The following is a 25,998-nucleotide window of genomic DNA, read 5'->3' on the forward strand; positions in this document are numbered from 1 at the left end:
GTGCCGGTTACTGTGTGAGTGAGTGCAGTTTGGTTAGTGTCGGTTACTGTGTGAGTGAGTGCGGTTTGGTTAGTGCCGATTACTGTGTGAGTGAGTGCGGTTTGGTTAGTATCGGTTACTGTGCAAGTGAGTGCGGTTTGGTTAGTGCCGGTTACTGTGTGAGTGAGTGCGGTTTGGTTAGTGCCAGTTTCTGTGTGTGAGTGTGGTTTGGTTAGTGTCGGTTACTGTGTGAGTGAGTGCGGTTTGGTTAGTGCCGGTTACTGTGTGAGTGAGTGCGGTTTAGTTAGTGCCGGTTACTGTGTGAGTGAGTGCGGTTTGGTTAGTGCCGGTTACTGTGTGAGTGAGTGCGGTTTGGTTAGTGCCGGTTACTGTGTGAGTGAGTGCGGTTTGGTTAGTATCGGTTACTGTGCAAGTGAGTGCGGTTTGGTTAGTGCCGGTTACTGTGTGAGTGAGTGCGGTTTGGTTAGTGCCAGTTACTGTGTGTGTGAGTGTGGTTTGGTTAGTGTCGGTTACTGTGTGAGTGAGTGCGGTTTGGTTAGTGCCAGTTACTGTGTGAGTGAGTGCGGTTTGGTTAGTGTCGGTTACTGTATGTGTGAGTGCGGTTTGGTTAGTGTCGGTTACTGTGTGAGTGAGTGCGGTTTGGTTAGTGTCGGTTACTGTATGTGTGAGTGCGGTTTGGTTAGTGTCGGTTACTGTATGTGTGAGTGCGGTTTGGTTAGTGTCGGTTACTGTGTGAGTGAGTGCGGTTTGGTTAGTGTCGGTTACTGTGTGAGTGAGTGCGGTTTGGTTAGTGTCGGTTACTGTATGTGTGAGTGCGGTTTGGTTAGTGTCGGTTACTGTGTGTGTGAGTGTGGTTTGGTTAGTGCCGGTTACTGTGTGAGTGAGTGCGGTTTGGTTAGTGCCGGTTACTGTGTGAGTGAGTGCGGTTTGGTTAGTGTCGGTTACTGTGTGTGTGAGTGCGGTTTGGTTAGTGACGGTTACTGTGTGAGTGAGTGTGGTTTGGTTAGTGCCGGTTACTGTGTGAGTGAGTGTGGTTTGGTTAGTGCCGGTTACTGTGTGAGTGAGTGCGGTTTGGTTAGTGACGGTTACTGTGTGAGTGAGTGTGGTTTGGTTAGTGCCGGTTACTGTGTGAGTGAGTGTGGTTTGGTTAGTGACGGTTACTGTGTGAGTGAGTGTGGTTTGGTTAGTGCCGGTTACTGTGTGAGTGAGTGTGGTTTGGTTAGTGTTGGTTACTGTGTGAGTGAGTGCGGTTTGGTTAGTGCCGGTTACTGTGTGAGTGAGTGCGGTTTGGTTAGTGACGGTTACTGTGTGAGTGAGTGCGGTTTGGTTAGTGACGGTTACTGTGTGAGTGAGTGCGGTTTGGTTAGTGCCGGTTACTGTGTGAGTGAGTGCGGTTTGGTTAGTGTCGGTTACTGTATGTGTGAGTGCGGTTTGGTTAGTGTCGGTTACTGTATGTGTGAGTGCGGTTTGGTTAGTGTCGGTTACTGTGTGAGTGAGTGCGGTTTGGTTAGTGTCGGTTACTGTGTGAGTGAGTGCGGTTTGGTTAGTGTCGGTTACTGTATGTGTGAGTGCGGTTTGGTTAGTGTCGGTTACTGTGTGAGTGAGTGTGGTTTGGTTAGTGTCGGTTACTGTGTGTGTGAGTGTGGTTTGGTTAGTGCCGGTTACTGTGTGAGTGAGTGCGGTTTGGTTAGTGCCGGTTACTGCGTGAGTGAGTGCGGTTTGGTTAGTGCCGGTTACTGTGTGAGTGAGTGTGGTTTGGTTAGTGTCGGTTACTGTGTGAGTGAGTGTGGTTTGGTTAGTGTCGGTTACTGTGTGAGTGAGTGCGGTTTGGTTAGTGTCGGTTACTGTGTGAGTGAGTGTGGTTTGGTTAGTGTCGGTTACTGTGTGAGTGAGTGTGGTTTGGTTAGTGTCGGTTACTGTGTGAGTGAGTGTGGTTTGGTTAGTGTCGGTTACTGTGTGTGTGAGTGTGGTTTGGTTAGTGCCGGTTACTGTGTGTGTGAGTGCGGTTTGGTTAGTGCCGGTTACTGTGTGTGTGAGTGTGGTTTGGTTAGTGCCGGTTACTGTGTGTGTGAGTGCGGTTTGGTTAGTGCCAGTTACTGTGTGAGAGAGTGCGGTTTGGTTAGTGCCGGTTACTGTGTGAGAGAGTGCGGTTTGGTTAGTGCCAGTTACTGTGTAAGTGAGTGTGGCTTGGTTAGTGCCGTTTACTGTGTGAGTGAGTGCGGTTTGGTTAGTGCCAGTTACTGTGTCAGTGAGTGCGGTTTGGTTAGTGTCGGTTACTGTATGTGTGAGTGCGGTTTGGTTAGTGCCAGTTACTGTGTGTGTGAGTGTGGTTTGGTTAGTGCCGGTTACTGTGTGAGTGAGTGCGGTTTGGTTAGTGCCGGTTACTGTGTGAGTGAGTGCGGTTTGGTTAGTGCCGGTTACTGTGTGTGTGAGTGTGGTTTGGTTAGTGCCAGTTACTGTGTGAGTGAGTGCGGTTTGGTTCGTGCCGGTTACTGTGTGAGTGAGTGCGGTTTGGTTAGTATCGGTTACTGTGCAAGTGAGTGCGGTTTGGTTAGTGCCGGTTACTGTGTGAGTGAGTGCGGTTTGGTTAGTGCCGGTTACTGTGTGAGTGAGTGCGGTTTGGTTAGTGCCGGTTACTGTGTGAGTGAGTGCGGTTTGGTTAGTGCCGGTTACTGTATGTGTGAGTGCGGTTTGGTTAGTGCCAGTTACTGTGTGAGTGAGTGCGGTTTGGTTAGTGCCGGTTACTGTGTGAGTGAGTGCGGTTTGGTTAGTGTCGGTTACTGTATGTGTGAGTGCGGTTTGGTTAGTGCCAGTTACTGTGTGTGTGAGTGTGGTTTGGTTAGTGTTGGTTACTGTGTGAGTGAGTGCGGTTTGGTTAGTGTCGGTTACTGTGTGTGTGAGTGTGGTTTGGTTAGTGGTGGTTACTGTGTGAGTGAGTGCGGTTTGGTTAGTGTCGGTTACTGTGTGTGTGAGTGTGGTTTGGTTAGTGTCGGTTACTGTGTGAGTGAGTGCGGTTTGGTTAGTGTCGGTTACTGTGTGTGTGAGTGTGGTTTGGTTAGTGGTGGTTACTGTGTGAGTGAGTGCGGTTTGGTTAGTGTCGGTTACTGTGTGAGTGAGTGCGGTTTGGTTAGTATCGGTTACTGTGCAAGTGAGTGCGGTTTGGTTAGTGCCGTTTACTGTGTGAATGAGTGCGGTTTGGTTAGTGCCGGTTACTGTGTGAGTGAGTGCGGTTTGGTTAGTGCCAGTTACTGTGTGTGTGAGTGTGGTTTGGTTAGTGTTGGTTACTGTGTGAGTGAGTGCGGTTTGGTTAGTGCCGGTTACTGTGTGAGTGAGTGCGGTTTGGTTAGTGCCGGTTACTGTGTGAGTGAGTGCGGTTTGGTTAGTGCCGGTTACTGTATGTGTGAGTGCGGTTTGGTTAGTGCCAGTTACTGTGTGAGTGAGTGCGGTTTGGTTAGTGCCGGTTACTGTGTGAGTGAGTGCGGTTTGGTTAGTGTCGGTTACTGTATGTGTGAGTGCGGTTTGGTTAGTGCCAGTTACTGTGTGTGTGAGTGTGGTTTGGTTAGTGTTGGTTACTGTGTGAGTGAGTGCGGTTTGGTTAGTGTCGGTTACTGTGTGTGTGAGTGTGGTTTGGTTAGTGGTGGTTACTGTGTGAGTGAGTGCGGTTTGGTTAGTGTCGGTTACTGTGTGTGTGAGTGTGGTTTGGTTAGTGTCGGTTACTGTGTGAGTGAGTGCGGTTTGGTTAGTGTCGGTTACTGTGTGTGTGAGTGTGGTTTGGTTAGTGGTGGTTACTGTGTGAGTGAGTGCGGTTTGGTTAGTGTCGGTTACTGTGTGAGTGAGTGCGGTTTGGTTAGTATCGGTTACTGTGCAAGTGAGTGCGGTTTGGTTAGTGCCGTTTACTGTGTGAATGAGTGCGGTTTGGTTAGTGCCAGTTACTGTGTGAGTGAGTGCGGTTTGGTTAGTGCCAGTTACTGTGTGTGTGAGTGTGGTTTGGTTAGTGTTGGTTACTGTGTGAGTGAGTGCGGTTTGGTTAGTATCGGTTACTGTGTGTGTGAGTGTGGTTTGGTTAGTGGTGGTTACTGTGTGAGTGAGTGCGGTTTGGTTAGTATCGGTTACTGTGCAAGTGAGTGCGGTTTGCTTAGTGCCGGTTACTGTGTGTGTGAGTGCGGTTTGGTTACTGCCAGTTACTGTGTGTGTGAGTGTGGTTTGGTTAGTGCCGGTTACTGTGTGAGTGAGTGCGGTTTGGTTAGTATCGGTTACTGTGCAAGTGAGTGCGGTTTGCTTAGTGCCGGTTACTGTGTGTGTGAGTGCGGTTTGGTTACTGCCAGTTACTGTGTGTGTGAGTGTGGTTTGGTTAGTGCCGGTTACTGTGTGAGTGAGTGCGGTTTGGTTAGTATCGGTTACTGTGCAAGTGAGTGCGGTTTGGTTAGTGCCGTTTACTGTGTGAATGAGTGCGGTTTGGTTAGTGCCAGTTACTGTGTGAGTGAGTGCGGTTTGGTTAGTGCCAGTTACTGTGTGTGTGAGTGTGGTTTGGTTAGTGTTGGTTACTGTGTGAGTGAGTGCGGTTTGGTTAGTATCGGTTACTGTGTGTGTGAGTGTGGTTTGGTTAGTGGTGGTTACTGTGTGAGTGAGTGCGGTTTGGTTAGTATCGGTTACTGTGCAAGTGAGTGCGGTTTGCTTAGTGCCGGTTACTGTGTGTGTGAGTGCGGTTTGGTTACTGCCAGTTACTGTGTGTGTGAGTGTGGTTTGGTTAGTGCCGGTTACTGTGTGAGTAAGTGCGGTTTGGTTACTGCCAGTTACTGTGTGTGTGAGTGTGGTTTGGTTAGTGCCGGTTACTGTGTGAGTGAGTGTGGTTTGGTTAGTGCCGGTTACTGTGCAAGTGAGTGCGGTTTGGTTAGTGCCGGTTACTGTGTGAGTGAGTGCGGTTTGGTTAGTGCCAGTTACTGTGTGAGTGAGTGCGGTTTGGTTAGTGCCGGTTACTGTTTGAGTGAGTGCGGTTTGGTTAGTGTCGGTTACTGTGTGAGTGAGTGCGGTTTGGTTAGTGCCGATTACTGTGTGAGTGAGTGCGGTTTGGTTAGTATCGGTTACTGTGCAAGTGAGTGCGGTTTGGTTAGTGCCGGTTACTGTGTGAGTGAGTGCGGTTTGGTTAGTGCCAGTTTCTGTGTGTGAGTGTGGTTTGGTTAGTGTCGATTACTGTGTGAGTGAGTGCGGTTTGGTTAGTGCCGGTTACTGTGTGAGTGAGTGCGGTTTAGTTAGTGCCGGTTACTGTGTGAGTGAGTGCGGTTTGGTTAGTGCCGGTTACTGTGTGAGTGAGTGCGGTTTGGTTAGTGCCGGTTACTGTGTGAGTGAGTGCGGTTTGGTTAGTATCGGTTACTGTGCAAGTGAGTGCGGTTTGGTTAGTGCCGGTTACTGTGTGAGTGAGTGCGGTTTGGTTAGTGTCGGTTACTGTGTGAGTGAGTGCGGTTTGGTTAGTGCCAGTTACTGTGTGAGTGAGTGCGGTTTGGTTAGTGCCGGTTACTGTGTGAGTGAGTGCGGTTTGGTTAGTGTCGGTTACTGTGAGAGTGAGTGCAGTTTGTTTAGTGCCGGTTACTGTGTGAGTGAGTGCGGTTTGGTTAGTATCGGTTCCTGTGCAAGTGAGTGCGGTTTGGTTAGTGCCGGTTACTGTGTGAGTGAGTGCGGTTTGGTTAGTGCCAGTTTCTGTGTGTGAGTGTGGTTTGGTTAGTGTCGGTTAATGTGTGAGTGAGTGCGGTTTGGTTAGTGCCAGTTACTGTGTGAGTGAGTGCGGTTTGGTTAGTGCCGGTTACTGCGTGAGTGAGTGCGGTTTGGTTAGTGACGGTTACTGTGTGAGTGAGTGTGGTTTGGTTAGTGTCGGTTACTGTGTGTGTGCGTGTGGTTTGGTTAGTGCCGGTTACTGTGTGAGTGAGTGTGGTTTCGTTAGTGCCTGTTACTGTGTGAGTGAGTGTGGTTTGGTTAGTGCTGGTTACTGTGTGAGTGAGTGTGGTTTGGTTAGTGCCGGTTACTGTGTGAGAGAGTGCGGTTTGGTTAGTGCCAGTTACTGTGTAAGTGAGTGTGGTTTGGTTAGTGCCGTTTACTGTGTGAGTGAGTGCGGTTTGGTTAGTATCGGTTACTGTGCAAGTGAGTGCGGTTTGGTTAACATAGAACATAGAACATAGAACATTACAGCGCAGAACAGGCCCTTCGGCCCACGATGTTGCACCGACCAGTTAAAAAAAAAAAACTGTGACCCTCCAACCTAAACCAATTTCTTTTCGTCCATGAACCTATCTACGGATCTCTTAAACGCCCCCAAACTAGGCGCATTTACTACTGATGCTGGCAGGGCATTCCAATCCCTCACCACCCTCTGGGTAAAGAACCTACCCCTGACATCGGTTCTATAACTACCCCCCCTCAATTTAAAGCCATGCCCCCTCGTGCTGGATTTCTCCATCAGAGGAAAAAGGCTATCACTATCCACCCTATCTAAACCTCTAATCATCTTATATGTTTCAATAAGATCCCCTCTTAGCCGCCGCCTTTCCAGCGAAAACAATCCCAAATCCCTCAGCCTCTCCTCATAGGATCTCCCCTCCATACCAGGCAACATCCTGGTAAACCTCCTCTGCACCCTCTCCAAAGCCTCCACATCCTTCCTGTAATGTGGGGACCAGAACTGCACACAGTACTCCAAGTGCGGCCGCACCAGAGTTGTGTACAGTTGCAACATAACGCTACGACTCCTAAATTCAATCCCCCTACCAATAAACGCCAAGACACCATATGCCTTCTTAACAACCTTATCTACTTGATTCCCAACTTTCAGGGATCTATGCACACATACACCTAGATCCCTCTGCTCCTCCACACTATTCAAAGTCCTCCCGTTAGCCCTATACTCAACACATCTGTTATTCCTACCAAAGTGAATTACCTCACACTTCTCCGCATTAAACTCCATCCGCCACCTCTCGGCCCAACTTTGCAACCTGTCTAAGTCTTCCTGCAAACTACGACACCCTTCCTCACTGTCTACCACACCACCGACTTTGGTGTCATCAGCAAATTTGCTAATCCACCCAACTATACATGGTTAGTGCCGGTTACTGTGTGAGTGAGTGCGGTTTGGTTAGTGCCAGTTACTGTGTGAGTGAGTGCGGTTTGGTTAGTGACGGTTACTGTGTGAGTGAGTGCGGTTTGGTTAGTATCGGTTACTGTGCAAGTGAGTGCGGTTTGGTTAGTGCCGGTTACTGTGTGAGTAAGTGCGGTTTGGTTAGTGCCAGTTACTGTGTGTGTGAGTGTGGTTTGGTTAGTGTCGGTTACTGTGTGAGTGAGTGCGGTTTGGTTAGTGCCAGTTACTGTGTGAGTGAGTGCGGTTTGGTTAGTGCCGGTTACTGTGTGAGTGAGTGCGGTTTGGTTAGTGCCAGTTTCTGTGTGTGAGTGTGGTTTGGTTAGTGTCGGTTAATGTGTGAGTGAGTGCGGTTTGGTTAGTGCCAGTTACTGTGTGAGTGAGTGCGGTTTGGTTAGTGCCGGTTACTGTGTGAGTGAGTGCGGTTTGGTTAGTGCCAGTTACTGTGTGAGTGAGTGCGGTTTGGTTAGTGCCGGTTACTGTGTGAGTGAGTGCGGTTTGGTTAGTGCCAGTTACTGTGTGAGTGAGTGCGGTTTGGTTAGTGACGGTTACTGTGTGAGTGAGTGCGGTTTGGTTAGTGCCGGTTACTGTGTGAGTGAGTGCGGTTTGGTTAGTATCGGTTACTGTGCAAGTGAGTGCGGTTTGGTTAGTGCCGGTTACTGTGTGAGTAAGTGCGGTTTGGTTAGTGCCAGTTACTGTGTGTGTGAGTGTGGTTTGGTTAGTGCCGGTTACTGTGTGAGTGAGTGCGGTTTGGTTAGTGCCAGTTACTGTGTGAGTGAGTGCGGTTTGGTTAGTGCCGGTTACTGTGTGAGTGAGTGCGGTTTCGTTAGTGTCGGTTACTGTGAGAGTGAGTGCGGTTTGGTTAGTGCCGGTTACTGTGTGAGTGAGTGCGGTTTGGTTAGTATCGGTTACTGTGCAAGTGAGTGCGGTTTGGTTAGTGCCGGTTACTGTGTGAGTGAGTGCGGTTTGGTTAGTGCCAGTTTCTGTGTGTGAGTGTGGTTTGGTTAGTGTCGGTTAATGTGTGAGTGAGTGCGGTTTGGTTAGTGCCAGTTACTGTGTGAGTGAGTGCGGTTTGGTTAGTGCCGGTTACTGTGCAAGTGAGTGCGGTTTGGTTAACATAGAACATAGAACATAGAACATTACAGCGCAGAACAGGCCCTTCGGCCCACGATGTTGCACCGACCAGTTAAAAAAAAACTGTGACCCTCCAACCTAAACCAATTTCTTTTCGTCCATGAACCTATCTACGGATCTCTTAAACGCCCCCAAACTAGGCGCATTTACTACTGATGCTGGCAGGGCATTCCAATCCCTCACCACCCTCTGGGTAAAGAACCTACCCCTGACATCGGTTCTATAACTACCCCCCCTCAATTTAAAGCCATGCCCCCTCGTGCTGGATTTCTCCATCAGAGGAAAAAGGCTATCACTATCCACCCTATCTAAACCTCTAATCATCTTATATGTTTCAATAAGATCCCCTCTTAGCCGCCGCCTTTCCAGCGAAAACAATCCCAAATCCCTCAGCCTCTCCTCATAGGATCTCCCCTCCATACCAGGCAACATCCCGGTAAACCTCCTCTGCACCCTCTCCAAAGCCTCCACATCCTTCCTGTAATGTGGGGACCAGAACTGCACACAGTACTCCAAGTGCGGCCGCACCAGAGTTGTGTACAGTTGCAACATAACGCTACGACTCCTAAATTCAATCCCCCTACCAATAAACGCCAAGACACCATATGCCTTCTTAACAACCTTATCTACTTGATTCCCAACTTTCAGGGATCTATGCACACATACACCTAGATCCCTCTGCTCCTCCACACTATTCAAAGTCCTCCCGTTAGCCCTATACTCAACACATCTGTTATTCCTACCAAAGTGAATTACCTCACACTTCTCCGCATTAAACTCCATCCGCCACCTCTCGGCCCAACTTTGCAACCTGTCTAAGTCTTCCTGCAAACTACGACACCCTTCCTCACTGTCTACCACACCACCGACTTTGGTGTCATCAGCAAATTTGCTAATCCACCCAACTATACATGGTTAGTGCCGGTTACTGTGTGAGTGAGTGCGGTTTGGTTAGTGCCAGTTACTGTGTGAGTGAGTGCGGTTTGGTTAGTGACGGTTACTGTGTGAGTGAGTGCGGTTTGGTTAGTGCCGGTTACTGTGTGAGTGAGTGCGGTTTGGTTAGTATCGGTTACTGTGCAAGTGAGTGCGGTTTGGTTAGTGCCGGTTACTGTGTGAGTAAGTGCGGTTTGGTTAGTGCCAGTTACTGTGTGTGTGAGTGTGGTTTGGTTAGTGTCGGTTACTGTGTGAGTGAGTGCGGTTTGGTTCGTGCCAGTTACTGTGTGAGTGAGTGCGGTTTGGTTAGTGCCGGTTACTGTGTGAGTGAGTGCGGTTTCGTTAGTGTCGGTTACTGTGAGAGTGAGTGCGGTTTGGTTAGTGCCGGTTACTGTGTGAGTGAGTGCGGTTTGGTTAGTATCGGTTACTGTGCAAGTGAGTGCGGTTTGGTTAGTGCCGGTTACTGTGTGAGTGAGTGCGGTTTGGTTAGTGCCAGTTTCTGTGTGTGAGTGTGGTTTGGTTAGTGTCGGTTAATGTGTGAGTGAGTGCGGTTTGGTTAGTGCCAGTTACTGTGTGAGTGAGTGCGGTTTGGTTAGTGCCGGTTACTGTGTGAGTGAGTGCGGTTTGGTTAGTGACGGTTACTGTGTGAGTGAGTGTGGTTTGGTTAGTGTCGGTTACTGTGTGTGTGAGTGTGGTTTGGTTAGTGCCGGTTACTGTGTGAGTGAGTGTGGTTTGGTTAGTGCCGGTTACTGTGTGAGTGAGTGTGGTTTGGTTAGTGCCGGTTACTGTGTGAGTGAGTGCGGTTTGGTTAGTGCCGGTTACTGTGTGAGTGAGTGCGGCTTGGTTAGTGCCAGTTACTGTGTAAGTGAGTGTGGTTTGGTTAGTGCCGTTTACTGTGTGAGTGAGTGCGGTTTGGTTAGTGCCGGTTACTGTGTGAGAGAGTGCGGTTTGGTTAGTGCCGGTTACTGTGTGAGTGAGTGCGGTTTGGTTAGTGCCAGTTACTGTGTGAGAGAGTGCGGTTTGGTTAGTGCCGGTTACTGTGTGAGAGAGTGCGGTTTGGTTAGTGCCAGTTACTGTGTAAGTGAGTGTGGTTTGGTTAGTGCCGTTTACTGTGTGAGTGAGTGCGGTTTGGTTAGTGCCAGTTACTGTGTGAGTGAATGCGGTTTGGTTAGTGTCGGTTACTGTATGTGTGAGTGCGGTTTGGTTAGTGCCAGTTACTGTGTGTGTGAGTGTGGTTTGGTTAGTGCCGGTTACTGTGTGAGTGAGTGCGGTTTGGTTAGTGCCGGTTACTGTGTGAGTGAGTGCGGTTTGGTTAGTGCCGGTTACTGTGTGTGTGAGTGTGGTTTGGTTAGTGCCAGTTACTGTGTGAGTGAGTGCGGTTTGGTTCGTGCCGGTTACTGTGTGAGTGAGTGCGGTTTGGTTAGTATCGGTTACTGTGCAAGTGAGTGCGGTTTGGTTAGTGTCGGTTACTGTGTGTGTGAGTGTGGTTTGGTTAGTGTCGGTTACTGTGTGAGTGAGTGCGGTTTGGTTAGTGTCGGTTACTGTGTGTGTGAGTGTGGTTTGGTTAGTGGTGGTTACTGTGTGAGTGAGTGCGGTTTGGTTAGTGTCGGTTACTGTGTGAGTGAGTGCGGTTTGGTTAGTATCGGTTACTGTGCAAGTGAGTGCGGTTTGGTTAGTGCCGGTTACTGTGTGAGTGAGTGCGGTTTGGTTAGTGCCGGTTACTGTGTGAGTGAGTGCGGTTTGGTTAGTGCCGGTTACTGTGTGAGTGAGTGCGGTTTGGTTAGTGCCGGTTACTGTATGTGTGAGTGCGGTTTGGTTAGTGCCAGTTACTGTGTGAGTGAGTGCGGTTTGGTTAGTGCCGGTTACTGTGTGAGTGAGTGCGGTTTGGTTAGTGTCGGTTACTGTATGTGTGAGTGCGGTTTGGTTAGTGCCAGTTACTGTGTGTGTGAGTGTGGTTTGGTTAGTGTTGGTTACTGTGTGTGTGAGTGTGGTTTGGTTAGTGGTGGTTACTGTGTGAGTGAGTGCGGTTTGGTTAGTGCCGGTTACTGTGTGAGTGAGTGCGGTTTAGTTAGTGCCAGTTACTGTGTGTGTGAGTGTGGTTTGGTTAGTGTTGGTTACTGTGTGAGTGAGTGCGGTTTGGTTAGTGTCGGTTACTGTGTGTGTGAGTGTGGTTTGGTTAGTGTCGGTTACTGTGTGAGTGAGTGCGGTTTGGTTAGTGTCGGTTACTGTGTGTGTGAGTGTGGTTTGGTTAGTGGTGGTTACTGTGTGAGTGAGTGCGGTTTGGTTAGTGTCGGTTACTGTGTGAGTGAGTGCGGTTTGGTTAGTATCGGTTACTGTGCAAGTGAGTGCGGTTTGGTTAGTGCCGTTTACTGTGTGAATGAGTGCGGTTTGGTTAGTGCCAGTTACTGTGTGAGTGAGTGCGGTTTGGTTAGTGCCAGTTACTGTGTGTGTGAGTGTGGTTTGGTTAGTGTTGGTTACTGTGTGAGTGAGTGCGGTTTGGTTAGTATCGGTTACTGTGTGTGTGAATGTGGTTTGGTTAGTGGTGGTTACTGTGTGAGTGAGTGTGGTTTGGTTAGTGCCGGTTACTGTGTGAGTGAGTGCGGTTTGGTTAGTATCGGTTACTGTGCAAGTGAGTGCGGTTTGGTTAGTATCGGTTACTGTGCAAGTGAGTGCGGTTTGCTTAGTGCCGGTTACTGTGTGTGTGAGTGCGGTTTGGTTACTGCCAGTTACTGTGTGTGTGAGTGTGGTTTGGTTAGTGCCGGTTACTGTGTGAGTGAGTGCGGTTTGGTTAGTATCGGTTACTGTGCAAGTGAGTGCGGTTTGGTTAGTGCCGGTTACTGTGTGAGTGAGTGCGGTTTGGTTAGTGCCAGTTACTGTGTGAGTGAGTGCGGTTTGGTTAGTGCCGGTTACTGTGTGAGTGAGTGCGGTTTGGTTCGTGTCGGTTACTGTGTGAGTGAGTGCGGTTTGGTTAGTGCCGATTACTGTGTGAGTGAGTGCGGTTTGGTTAGTATCGGTTACTGTGCAAGTGAGTGCGGTTTGGTTAGTGCCGGTTACTGTGTGAGTGAGTGCGGTTTGGTTAGTGCCAGTTTCTGTGTGTGAGTGTGGTTTGGTTAGTGTCGGTTACTGTGTGAGTGAGTGCGGTTTGGTTAGTGCCGGTTACTGTGTGAGTGAGTGCGGTTTGGTTAGTGCCGGTTACTGTGTGAGTGAGTGCGGTTTGGTTAGTGACGGTTACTGTGTGAGTGAGTGCGGTTTGGTTAGTGCCGGTTACTGTGTGAGTGAGTGCGGTTTGGTTAGTATCGGTTACTGTGCAAGTGAGTGCGGTTTGGTTAGTGCCGGTTACTGTGTGAGTGAGTGCGGTTTGGTTAGTGCCAGTTACTGTGTGTGTGAGTGTGGTTTGGTTAGTGTCGGTTACTGTGTGAGTGAGTGCGGTTTGGTTAGTGCCAGTTACTGTGTGAGTGAGTGCGGTTTGGTTAGTGCCAGTTACTGTGTGTGTGAGTGTGGTTTGGTTAGTGTTGGTTACTGTGTGAGTGAGTGCGGTTTGGTTAGTATCGGTTACTGTGTGTGTGAGTGTGGTTTGGTTAGTGGTGGTTACTGTGTGAGTGAGTGTGGTTTGGTTAGTGCCGGTTACTGTGTGAGTGAGTGCGGTTTGGTTAGTATCGGTTACTGTGCAAGTGAGTGCGGTTTGGTTAGTATCGGTTACTGTGCAAGTGAGTGCGGTTTGCTTAGTGCCGGTTACTGTGTGTGTGAGTGCGGTTTGGTTACTGCCAGTTACTGTGTGTGTGAGTGTGGTTTGGTTAGTGCCGGGTACTGTGTGAGTGAGTGCGGTTTGGTTAGTGCCGGTTACTGTGTGAGTGAGTGCGGTTTGGTTAGTATCGGTTACTGTGCAAGTGAGTGCGGTTTGGTTAGTGCCGGTTACTGTGTGAGTGAGTGCGGTTTGGTTAGTGCCAGTTACTGTGTGAGTGAGTGCGGTTTGGTTAGTGCCAGTTACTGTGTGAGTGAGTGCGGTTTGGTTAGTGTCGGTTACTGTGTGAGTGAGTGCGGTTTGGTTAGTGCCGATTACTGTGTGAGTGAGTGCGGTTTGGTTAGTATCGGTTACTGTGCAAGTGAGTGCGGTTTGGTTAGTGCCGGTTACTGTGTGAGTGAGTGCGGTTTGGTTAGTGCCAGTTTCTGTGTGTGAGTGTGGTTTGGTTAGTGTCGGTTACTGTGTGAGTGAGTGCGGTTTGGTTAGTGCCGGTTACTGTGTGAGTGAGTGCGGTTTGGTTAGTGCCGGTTACTGTGTGAGTGAGTGCGGTTTGGTTAGTATCGGTTACTGTGCAAGTGAGTGCGGTTTGGTTAGTGCCGGTTACTGTGTGAGTGAGTGCGGTTTGGTTAGTGCCAGTTTCTGTGTGTGAGTGTGGTTTGGTTAGTGTCCGTTAATGTGTGAGTGAGTGCGGTTTGGTTAGTGCCGGTTACTGTGTGAGTGAGTGCGGTTTGGTTAGTGCCGGTTACTGTGTGAGTGAGTGCGGTTTGGTTAGTGACGGTTACTGTGTGAGTGAGTGCGGTTTGGTTAGTGCCGGTTACTGTGTGAGTGAGTGCGGTTTGGTTAGTATCAGTTACTGTGCAAGTGAGTGCGGTTTGGTTAGTACCGGTTACTGTGTGAGTGAGTGCGGTTTGGTTAGTGCCAGTTTCTGTGTGAGTGTGTGGTTTGGTTAGTGCCTGTTACTGTGTGAGTGAGTGCGGTTTGGTTAGTGCCGGTTACTGTGTGAGTGAGTGCGGTTTGGTTAGTGACGGTTACTGTGTGAGTGAGTGCGGTTTGGTTAGTGCCGGTTACTGTGTGAGTGAGTGCGGTTTGGTTAGTGCCGGTTACTGTGTGAGTGAGTGCGGTTTGGTTAGTATCGGTTACTGTGCCAGTGAGTGCGGTTTGGTTAGTGCCGGTTACTGTGTGAGTGAGTGCGGTTTGGTTAGTGCCGGTTACTGTGTGAGTGAGTGCGGTTTGGTTAGTATCGGTTACTGTGTAAGTGAGTGCGGTTTGGTTCGTGCCGGTTACTGTGTGAGTGAGTGCGGTTTGGTTAGTGCCGGTTACTGTGTGAGTGAGTGCGGTTTGGTTAGTGCCAGTTACTGTGTGAGTGAGTGCGGTTTGCTTAGTGCCGGTTACTGTGTGTGTGAGTGCGTCGTTGGCCTCTGGTATAGTACCAGAAGATTGGAGGTTAGCGAATGTTGTCCCATTGTTTAAGAAGGGGAACAGAGACTTCCCCGGGAATTATAGACCGGTGAGTCTCACTTCTGTTGTCGGCAAGATGTTGGAAAAAATTATAAGGGATAGGATTTATAGTTATTTGGAGAGTAATGAATTGATAGGTGATAGTCAGCATGGTTTTGTGGCAGGTAGGTCGTGCCTTACTAACCTTATTGAGTTTTTTGAGAAAGTGACCAAGGAGGTGGATGGGGGCAAGGCAGTGGACGTGGTATATATGGATTTTAGTAAGGCGTTTGATAAGGTTCACCATGGTAGGCTTCTGCAGAAAATGCAGATGTATGGGATTGGGGGTGATCTAGGAAATTGGATCAGGAATTGGATAGCGGATAGGAAACAGAGGGTGGTGGTTGATAGTAAATATTCATCATGGAGTGCGGTTACAAGTGGTGTACCTCAGGGATCTGTTTTGGGGCCACTGCTGTTTGTAATATTTATTAATGATCTGGATGAGGGTATAGTTGGGTGGATTAGCAAATTTGCTGATGACACCAAAGTCGGTGGTGTGGTAGACAGTGAGGAAGGGTGTCGTAGTTTGCAGGAAGACTTAGACAGGTTGCAAAGTTGGGCCGAGAGGTGGCGGATGGAGTTTAATGCGGAGAAGTGTGAGGTAATTCACTTTGGTAGGAATAACAGATGTGTTGAGTATAGGGCTAACGGGAGGACTTTGAATAGTGTGGAGGAGCAGAGGGATCTAGGTGTATGTGTGCATAGATCCCTGAAAGTTGGGAATCAAGTAGATAAGGTTGTTAAGAAGGCATATGGTGTCTTGGCGTTTATTGGTAGGGGGATTGAATTTAGGAGTCGTAGCGTTATGTTGCAACTGTACACAACTCTGGTGCGGCCGCACCTGGAGTACTGTGTGCAGTTCTGGTCCCCACATTACAGGAAGGATGTGGAGGCTTTGGAGAGGGTGCAGAGGAGGTTTACCAGGATGTTGCCTGGTATGGAGGGGAGATCCTATGAGGAGAGGCTGAGGGATTTGGGATTGTTTTCGCTGGAAAGGCGGCGGCTAAGAGGGGATCTTATTGAAACATATAAGATGATTAGAGGTTTAGATAGGGTGGATAGTGATAGCCTTTTTCCTCTGATGGAGAAATCCAGCACGAGGGGGCATGGCTTTAAATTGAGGGGGGGTAGTTATAGAACCGATGTCAGGGGTAGGTTCTTTACCCAGAGGGTGGTGAGGGATTGGAATGCCCTGCCAGCATCAGTAGTAAATGCGCCTAGTTTGGGGGCGTTTAAGAGATCCGTAGGTAGGTTCATGGACGAAAAGAAATTGGTTTAGGTTGGAGGGTCACAGTTTTTTTTTTTAACTGGTCGGTGCAACATCGTGGGCCGAAGGGCCTGTTCTGCGCTGTAATGTTCTATGTTCTATGTTCTATGTTCTATGGTTTGGTTAGTGCCGGTTACTGTGCAAATGAGTGCGTTTTGGTTAGTGCCGGTTACTGTGTGAGTGAGTGCGGTTTGGTTAGTGCCGGTTACTGTGTGAGTGAGTGCGGTTTGGTTAGTATCGGTTACTGTGTAAGTGAGTGCGGTTTGGTTAGTGCCGGTTACTGTGTGAGTGAGTGCGGTTCGGTTAGTGCCGGTTACTGTGAGAGTGAGTGCGGTTTGGTTAGTGCCAGTTACTGTGTGAGTGAGTGCGGTTTGGTTAGTGCCGGTTACTGTGTGTGTGAGTGCGGTTTGGTTAGTGCCGGTTACTGTGTGAGTGAGTGCGATTTGGTTAGTGCCGGTTACTGTGTGTGTGAGTGCGGTTTGGTTAGTGCCGGTTACTGTGTGAGTAAGTGCGGTTTGGTTAGTGCCGGTTACTGTGTGAGTGAGTGTGGTTTGGTTAGTGCCGGTTACTGTATGTGTGTGTGGTTTGGTTAGTGCCGGTTACTGTGTGTGTGTGTGGTTTGGTTAGTGCCGGTTACTGTGTGAGTGAGTGCGGTTTGGTTAGTAGAACATCGAACATCGAAAAGCTACAGCACAAACAGGCCCTTCAGCCCACAAGTTGCGGCGAACATGTCCCTACCTACTAGGCTTACCTATAACCCTCTATCTTCCGAACTTCCACGAACTTATCCAAAAGTCTCTTAAAAGACACTATCGAATCCACCTCCACCACCACTACCGGCAGCCGATTCCACGCACCCACCACCCTCTGAGTGAAAAACTTAACCCCAACATCTCCTCTGTACCTACTCCCCAGCACCCTAAACCTGTAAACTCTTGTGGCAACCATTTCAGCCCTGGGTAAAAGCCTCTGAGAATCCACTCTATCAATACCTCTCAACATCTTATACACCTCTATCAGGTCACCTCTCATCCATCGCCTCGCCAAGGAGAAAAGACCCAGCTCTCTCAACCTATCCTCATAAGGCATGCCACCTAATCCAGGCAACATCCTTGTAAATCTCCTCTGCACCCATTCTATGGCTTCCACATCCTTTCTGTAATGAGGCGACTAGAACTGGGCACAGTACTCCAGGTGGGGTCTGACCAGGGTCCTATACAGCTGCAGCATTATCTCCCGATTTCTAAACTCAATTCCTCTATTGATGAAGGCCAGTATTCCATACGCCTTCTTAACCACAGCCTCCACCTGCAACGGTAACTGTGTGAGTGAGTACGGTTTGGTTAGTGCCGATTACTGTGTGAGTGAGTGCGGTTTGGTTAGTGCCGGTTACTGTGTGAGTGGGTGCGGTTTGGTTAGTGCCGGTTACTGTGTGAGTGAGTGCGGTTTGGTTAGTGCCGGTTACTGTGTGAGTGAGTGCGGTTTGGTTAGTGCCGGTTACTGTGTGAGTGAGTGCGGTTTGGTTAGTATCGGTTACTGTGCAAGTGAGTGCGGTTTGGTTAGTGCCGGTTACTGTGTGAGTGAGTGCGGTTTGGTTCGTGCCAGTTACTGTGTGTGTGAGTGTGGTTTGGTTAGTGTCGGTTACTGTGTGAGTGAGGGCGGTTTGGTTAGTGTCGGTTACTGTGTGAGTCAGTGCGGTTTGGTTAGTGCCGGTTACTGTGTGAGTGAGTGCGGTTTGGTTAGTGCCGGTTACTGTGTGAGTGAGTGCGGTTTGGTTAGTGTCGGTTACTGTGTGAGTGAGTGCAGTTTGGTTAGTGCCAGTTACTGTGTGAGTGAGTGCGGTTTGGTTAGTATCGGTTACTGTGCGAGTGAGTGCGGTTTGGTTAGTGCCGGTTACTGTGTGAGTGAGTGCGGTTTGGTTAGTGCCGGTTACTGTGTGAGTGAGTGCGGTTTGGTTAGTGCCGGTTACTGTGAGTGAGTGCGGTTTGGTTAGTGCCGGTTACTGTGTGAGTGAGTGCGGTTTGGTTAGTGCCGGTTACTGTGTGAGTGAGTGCGGTTTGGTTACTGCCGGTTACTGTGTGAGTGAGTGCGGTTTTGTTAGTGCCGTTTACTGTGTGAGTGAGTGTGGTTTGGTTAGTGCCGGTTACTGTGTGTGTGAGTGCGTTTTGGTTAGTGCCGGTTACTGTGTGAATGAGTGCGGTTTGGTTAGTGCCGGTTACTGTGTGAGTGAGTGCGGTTTTGTTAGTGCCGTTTACTGTGTGAGTGAGTGCGGTTTGGTTAGTGCCGGTTACTGTGTGAGTGAGTGCGGTTTGGTTAGTGCCGGTTACTGTGTGAGTGAGTGCAGTTTGGTTAGTGCCGTTTACTGTGTGAGTGAGTGCGGTTTGGTTAGTGCCGGTTACTGTGTGAGTGAGTGCAGTTTGGTTCGTGCCGTTTACTGTGTGAGTGAGTGCGGTTTGGTTAGTGCCAATTACTGTGTGAGTGAGTGCGGTTTGGTTAGTGCCGGTTACTGTGTGAGTGAGTGCGGTTTGGTTAGTGCCGGTTACTGTGTGAGTGAGTGCGGTTTGGTTAGTGCCGGTTACTGTGTGAGTGAGTGCGGTTTGGTGTGTGCCGGTTACTGTGTGTGAGAGTTTCGGTTTGGTTAGTGCCGGTTACTGTGTGAGTGAGTGCGGTTTGGTTAGTGCCGATTACTGTGTGAGTGAGTGCGGTTTGGTTAGTGCCGGTTACTGTGTGTGTGAGTGTGGTTTGGTTAGTGTCGGTTACTGTGTGAGTGAGTGCGGTTTGGTTCGTGCCGGTTACTGTGTGTGTGAGTGCGGTTTGGTTAGTGCCGGTTACTGTGTGAATGAGTGCGGTTTGGTTAGTGCCGGTTAGTGTGTGAGTGAGTGCGGTTTTGTTAGTGCCGTTTACTGTGTGAGTGAGCGCGGTTTGGTTAGTGCCGGTTACTGTGTGAGTGAGTGCCGTTTGGTTAGTGCCGGTTACTGTGTGAGTGAGTGCAGTTTGGTTAGTGCCGTTTACTGTGTGAGTGAGTGCGGTTTGGTTAGTGCCGGTTACTGTGTGAGTGAGTGCAGTTTGGTTCGTGCCGTTTACTGTGTGAGTGAGTGCTGTTTGGTTAGTGCCAATTACTGTGTGAGTGAGTGCGGTTTGGTTAGTGCCGGTTACTGTGTGAGTGAGTGCGGTTTGGTTAGTGCCGGTTAGTGTGTGAGTGAGTGCGGTTTGGTTAGTGCCGGTTAGTGTGTGAGTGAGTGCGATTTGGTTAGTGCCGGTTACTGTGTGAGTGAGTGCGGTTTGGTTAGTGCCGGTTACTGTGTGAGTGAGTGTGGTTTGGTTAGTGTCGGTTACTGTGTGAGTGAGTGCGGTTTGGTTAGTGCCGGTTACTGTGTGAGTGAGTGCGGTTTTGGTTAGTGCCGGTTACTGTGTGAGTGAGTGCGGTTTGGTTAGTGCCGGTTACTGTGTGAGTGAGTGCGGTTTGGTTGGTGCCGGTTACTGTGTGAGTGAGTGCAGTTTGGTTAGTGCCAGTTACTGTGTGAGTGAGTGCGGTTTGGTTAGTGCCGGTTAGTGTGTGAGTGAGTGCGATTTGGTTGGTGCCGGTTACTGTGTGAGTGAGTGCGGTTTGGTTAGTGCCGGTTACTGTGTGAGTGAGTGCGGTTTGGTTAGTGTCGGTTACTGTGTGAGTGAGTGCGGTTTGGTTAGTGTCGGTTACTGTGTGAGTGAGTGCGGTTTGGTTAGTGCCGGTTAGTGTGTGAGTGAGTGCGCTTTGGTTAGTGCCGGTTACTGTGTGAGTGAGTGCGATTTGGTTGGTGCCGGTTACTGTGTGAGTGAGTGCGATTTGGTTAGTGCCGGTTAGTGTGTGAGTGAGTGCGGTTTGGTTAGTGCCGGTTAGTGTGTGAGTGAGTGCGGTTTTGTTAGTGCCGGTTACTGTGTGAGTGAGTGCGGTTTGGTTAGTGCCGGTTACTGTGTGAGTGAGTGCGGTTTGGTTCGTGCCGGTTAGTGTGTGAGTGAGTGCGGTTTGGTTAGTGCCGGTTACTGTGTGAGTGAGTGCGGTTTGGTTAGTGCCGGTTACTGTGTGAGTGCGGTTTGGTTAGTGCCTGTTCTGGTGATTTGATTTCATGCTGTGTTTTCCAGCTCTGTCCAATGGAAGGTTCTGGATTACTCCGGACACATTCCATGATGATGAGAAGATCCAGTTGAACCGGGAGGTGAAGGTTTCCTGTCAAGTGGATGCTGTCCCACAGGAGGAACTGACCTACAGCTGGTTCAAAAATGGCAAACCCCTCAAAGCCACGAACAGAATCATCATCTCCAAAAACGACCAGGAATTTCTGCCGGGAGCCACCAGCCTGGATATCATTGACATGAGGTTCTCGGATTCTGCCACCTACACCTGCGTGGCATCGTTACGCAGCCTGGCTGTCCCTGACATCAGCATAGACGTCAACATTTCTACCAATATTGGTAAGGCCTGGCACCACACTCACTCTCTCCTGCCTACCCGGCATAACCAGAATCTTACCTGTTGATGTGCCCTCTATCTCCGGCTGTGTGTCAGATTCCGTCTTCCCTAATATCTCACATCTCTGCCCCTGTCTTGCTGAACACATACATGCCGATAGGCGTAGGAGGAGGCCATTCCGCCCCTCCAGCCTCTCCTCATTTTAATCAGATCCTTCCTCATCAGTTTGTGTTTCAAATTCCGCATTCTCATCTCCCCCGATAACCTTTGATCTCCTTTTGCTGAGCAAGGAACTCCACACCTCCACCTTCATAATATTCAGGCAGCCTGCACCCATTGCTCTCTGAGGCAGAGACCTCTCTACCTGTTAAACTCAGCCAGTTCTCTATCCAGCCAGAGCTCATTGAGGTTTTTGAAGAGGTGACAAAGATAATTGATGAGGGAAGGGCTGTGGATGTAGTTTATGTGGATTTTAGTCAGGCGTTTGACAAAGTCCCACATGGCAGACTGGTACAAAAACTAAAATCAGAGCGGACTCGGGGTGTGCTGGCAAACAAAGAACAGAGAAAAGTACATCACAGGAACAGGCCCTTCGACCCTCCAACCCCCTGCCGACCATGATGCCCGTCTGAGCTAAACAAAACCTTCTGTCCTTACTCGCTCCCTATCCCTCTATCTCCTCCCTATTCATCTACCCATCCAGATGCCTCTTAAGTGTTGCTAATGTGTCTGCTTCCTCCACCCCCTCTGGCAGCGCGTTCCAGGCACCCACCACCCTCTGTGAGATGGCCTCTTGTTTAATACCGGGAGTGTTGCAGGTAAAACGGATGAGCTGAAGGCGATGATTGATGTGTGGAAGTGTTGCTATAGCAGCTATCAGAAGGATATGGTTAAAGGAAGGACACGATTGGCAACTCAACATTCCGGGATATAGAATCTTCCGGCGAGACAGGGGAGGGGGTAAAAGAGGAGGAGGGATTGCATTATTAGTTAAGGAGGCAGTTACTGCAGTCAGGAGAGATGATATCTTGGAGGGTTCATCAAATGAAGCTTTGTGGGTAGAGTTTAGGAATAAAAAAGGGGCAGCCACATTGTTAGGTGTTTATTATCGACCCCCCGATAGTCAGAGGGATATTGAGGAACAAATCTGTGCTCAGTTTATGGAGGTGTAAAAACTACAACAACAGGGTTATTATATTCGGTGATTTCAACTTTCCCAACATTCACTGGGGGATACACAGTCTTAAGGGCTTGGATGGAGTAGATTTCTTGAAGTGTGTGCAGGAGAAATTTTTTAATCAATTCAACAAGGAGGGAGCTGTGCTGGACCTGATTGTAGGGAATGAAGCCGCACAGGTGGTTGAGGTGGTGCTGGGGGAGCGGTTTAGTGATAGCGATCACAACACGGTACAATTTCAGCTTGTTATGGGCAAGGAAATAGAAAAGCTGCAAAAAAAAGTTTTGGATTGGCGGAGAGCGGATTTCAGTAAAATAAGACAGGATCTGGCCAAGGTAAGCTGGGGACAGCTACTAATGGGGAAATCTACAGAAGAGCAGTGGGGGGGCATTCAAAAAGGAAATGGGGAGGGTGCAAACCCAGCATGTTCCCTCGAGGGTGATAGGGAGGTGTAACAAGCCCAGAGAACCATGGATAACCCGAGATATCCAGGATACAATGAGAAGGAAAAGAGAGGCTTTTAAAAAGTACAAGGGGAGCAAATCAGTGGAGGGATTAGTGAGGTTTAGAAAGTGCATGGTGGAGCTTAAGAAAGCAAAGAGGGGATATGAGAAAGCTCTGGCTGGTAAAAGTTGGGAAAATCCCAAGATATTCTGTAAGTCTATCAATGGGAAGAGGATAACCAGGGAAAGAGTGGGGCCCATTAGGGACCAAGGGGGCAATCAGTGGATGGAACCAGAGGACATTGGCAGAGTGTTGAATGAATATTTCACATCCGTCTTCACCCAAGAGAATGAGGACGATGGTGTGGAATTCAGGGAGAGACTGAGAGGTTCTTGAGCAGATTGACATTGGGAAGGACAAGGTATTGGAGGTGTTGGCAGCCTTAAAAGTGGATAAATCTCCAGGTCCGGATGATTGGGGGAAGGCTGACTATAGCCGGATTAGGCAGGAATTGGTGGATGTTGATTGGGAGAGGATGTTCGAGGGTAAGTCCGCGTCTGGCATGTGGGAGTCTTTTAAGGAACTATTGATAAGGCTGCAGGATAGGCATGTGCCTGTAAAAAGGAAAGATAGGAAAGGTAGGATTCGAGAGCCGTGGATAACCAGGGAAATTGAGGATCTGATTAAAATGAAAAGGGAGGCGTACGTTAAGTCCAGGCAACTGAAAACAGATGGAGCTCTGGAGGAATACAGAGAGAGTAGGAAAGATCTCAAACGGGGAGTTAGAAGGGCAAAAAGAGGGCACGAGATGTTCTTGGCAGGCAGGATTAAGGAGAATCCTAAGGCATTCTATTCATACGTTAGGAACAAAAGAGTTGTCAGGGAGAAAATCGGACCTCTTAGGGACAAAGGAGGGGAATTATGCTTAGAACCCAAGGGAATAGGGGAGATCCTAAATGAATACTTTGCATCGGTATTCACGAAGGAGAGGGGCGTGTTAACCGGGAGTGTCTCGGAGGGAGGTGTTGACCCGTTAGAGAAAATCTCCATTACGAGAGAGGAAGTGTTAGGTTTTTTAGGGAACATTAAAACTGACAAAGCCCCAGGGCCTGATGGCATCTATCCTCGACTGCTCAGGGAGACGAGAGGTGAAATTGCTGGGCCTCTGACGGAAATCTTTGTCGCTTCTTTGGACACGGGTGATGTCCCTGAGGATTGGAGGATAGCGAATGTGGTCCCGTTGTTTAAGAAGGGTAGCAGGGATAACCCAGGAAATTATAGGCCGGTGAGCTTGACGTCCGTGGTAGGGAAGTTGTTGGAGAGGATTCTTAGAGACAGGATGTATGTGCATTTAGAACGGAACAATCTCATTAGTGACAGACAGCATGGTTTTGTAAGAGGGAGGTCGTGCCTTACAAATTTGGTGGAGTTTTTTGAGGAAGTGACAAAAACGGTTGATGAAGGAAGGGCCGTGGATGTCGTCTATATGGATTTCAGCAAGGCATTTGACAAAGTCCCACATGGCAGGTTGGTTAAGAAGGTTAAGGCTCATGGGATACAAGGAGAAGTGGCTCGATGGGTGGAGAACTGGCTTGACCATAGGAGACAGAGGGTAGTGGTCGAAGGGTCTTTTTCCGGCTGGAGGTCTGTGACCAGTGGTGTTCCGCAGGGCTCTGTACTGGGACCTCTGCTATTTGTGATATATATAAATGATTTGGAAGAAGGTGTAACTGGTGTAATCAGCAAGTTTGCGGATGACACGAAGATGGCTGGAATTGCGGATAGCGAAGAGCATTGTCGGGCAATACAGCAGGATATAGATAGGCTGGAAAATTGGGCGGAGAGGTGGCAGATGGAATTTAATCCGGATAAATGCGAAGTGATGCATTTTGGAAGAAATAATGTAGGGAGGAGTTATACAATAAATGGCAGAGTCATCAGGAGTATAGAAACACAGAGGGACCTAGGTGTGCAAGTCCACAAATCCTTGAAGGTGGCAACACAGGTGGAGAAGGTGGTGAAGAAGGCATATGGTATGCTTGCCTTTATAGGACGGGGTATAGAGTATAAAAGCTGGAGTCTGATGATGCAGCTGTATAGAACGCTGGTTAGGCCGCATTTGGAGTACTGCGTCCAGTTCTGGTCGCCGCACTACCAGAAGGACGTGGAGGCATTGGAGAGAGTGCAGAGAAGGTTTACCAGGATGTTGCCTGGTATGGAGGGTCTTAGCTATGAGGAGAGATTGGGTAGACTGGGGTTGTTCTCCTTGGAAAGACGGAGAATGAGGGGAGATCTAATAGAGGTATACAAGATTATGAAGGGTATAGATAGGGTGAACTGTGGGAAGCTTTTTCCCAGGTCGGAGGTGACGATCACGAGGGGTCACGGGCTCAAGCTGAGAGGGGCGAAGTATAACTCAGACATCAGAGGGACGTTTTTTACACAGAGGGTGGTGGGGGCCTGGAATGCGCTGCCAAGTAGGGTGGTGGAGGCAGGCACGCTGACATCGTTTAAGACTTACCTGGATAATAACATTAGCAGCCTGGGAATGGAGGGATACAAACGATTGGTCTAGTTGGACCAAGGAGCGGCACAGGCTTGGAGGGCCGAAGGGCCTGTTTCCTGTGCTGTACTGTTCTTTGTTCTTTGTTCTTTGTTCTTTGATTTGTGTCCCAGGCTGCTGTGGGAGGCAAGGGAGGAGATTGCAGGGGCTCTGACCCAAATCTTCAATTCCGCAATTCCACCAACCTTTGTGTTGTCCACAAACTTACTCATCAATCCAGTTACATTTTCTTCCAAATCATTTATATATATTACAAACAGCAAAGGTCCCAGCACTGATCCCTGAGGAACGCAGCTTGTCACAGCCCTCCGTTCAGAAACACACCCTTCATTCATTTTGGTAGGAATAACAGCAAAATGGGCTATTATTTAAATGGTAAAAAATTGCAGCATGCTGCTGTGCAGAGGGACCTGGGTGTCCTTGTGCAGGAATCTCAAGGAGTTGGTTTGCAGGTGCAGCAGGTAATTAAGAAGGCAAATGGAATTTTGTCCTTCATTGCTAGAGGGATGGAGGTTAAAAACAGCGAGGTTATGTTGCAGCTGTATAAGGTGCTGGTGAGGCCACACCTGGAGTACTGTGTACAGTTTTGGTCTCCTTACTTGAGAAAGGATATACTGACACTAGAGGGGGTGCAGAGGAGATTTACTCGGTTGATTCCAGAGTTGAGAGGGTTGGCTTATGAGGAGAGACTGAGTAGACTGGGGCTATACTTATTGGAATTCAGAAGAATGAGGGGAGATCTTATAGAAACATATAAGATTGTGAAGGGAATAGATAAGGTAGAAGCAGGGAAGTTGTTTTCACTGCTCCAAATCGAAATGGAGGCCTCCAAATCTACCCTCCGGCTCCATCCCTCCCTCATGACCCATCCCACAGTATCTCACCGGCTAAGAATTTCCACAACCGCCTCAATCGGAGTTACATAGAACATAGAACAGCACAGCACAGAACAGGCCCTTCGGCCCATGATGTTGTGCCGAGCTTTATCTGAAACCAAGATCAGTCGGGAAACTCAAGTCAATATCTGACATTCACTCGATTCATCAGGAGCTGAATATCATTGGCCTTGAAATGTGGAAGGAGAGATGTTTGTCGGTTCTGACTGTGGGAAAAGATTTCAAACCAGTGTGCCTGGAAAAGCACCGAGACACACACACACACACCCGAGTCAGACTGTTCCAGTGAACTGACTATGAAAACAGCTTTAACCAGTTACACAGCCTGAAAAACAATCACACCATTCACAGCGAGGAGAAACTGTACACGTGTTATGTGCTTGGACGAGGTTTCAACTGATCACCCAACCTGGAGAGACACAAGGAAACCAATACCACGGAGAAACCATGGAAATGTTGGGACTGTGGGAAGGGATTCAGTTCTCCGTCCCATCTGGAAGCTCATCGACGCAGTCACACTGGGGAGAGACCGTTCACCTGCTCTGTGTGTGGGAAGGGATTTACTCGGTTACCCTGTCTTCAGACACACCAGCTTGTTCATTCTGGGAACAAACCTTTCACTTGCTCTGACTGTGAGAAGAGCTTTAAAAGGAACCTGGATTTTCTGACTCACCAACGTATTCACACTGGGCAGAGACCATTCACCTGTTTGTTCTCACTGGAACAACGGAGGGTGAGGGGAGACCTGATAGAAGTCTCCAAGATTATGTGA

The 25,998-nt window shown here is 49.0% G+C and overlaps 1 protein-coding gene across 1 annotated transcript in view; it reads left to right on the top strand.

The window, feature by feature from the left end:
* Positions 1-25,998, top strand: part of LOC144486085 (MAM domain-containing glycosylphosphatidylinositol anchor protein 1-like) — a gene marked incomplete at its 3' end in the record, with an annotated part of 298,296 nt that overhangs the window by 25,809 nt on the left and 246,489 nt on the right. The window contains 2 exon segments of the mRNA XM_078204195.1: positions 19,819-20,148; positions 21,486-21,658. Coding sequence (XP_078060321.1) covers positions 19,819-20,148; positions 21,486-21,658 — 503 coding nt within the window.

The sequence above is a fragment of the Mustelus asterias genome, unplaced genomic scaffold (genome assembly GCF_964213995.1).
Source record: "Mustelus asterias unplaced genomic scaffold, sMusAst1.hap1.1 HAP1_SCAFFOLD_287, whole genome shotgun sequence".
NCBI lineage: Eukaryota > Metazoa > Chordata > Chondrichthyes > Carcharhiniformes > Triakidae > Mustelus > Mustelus asterias.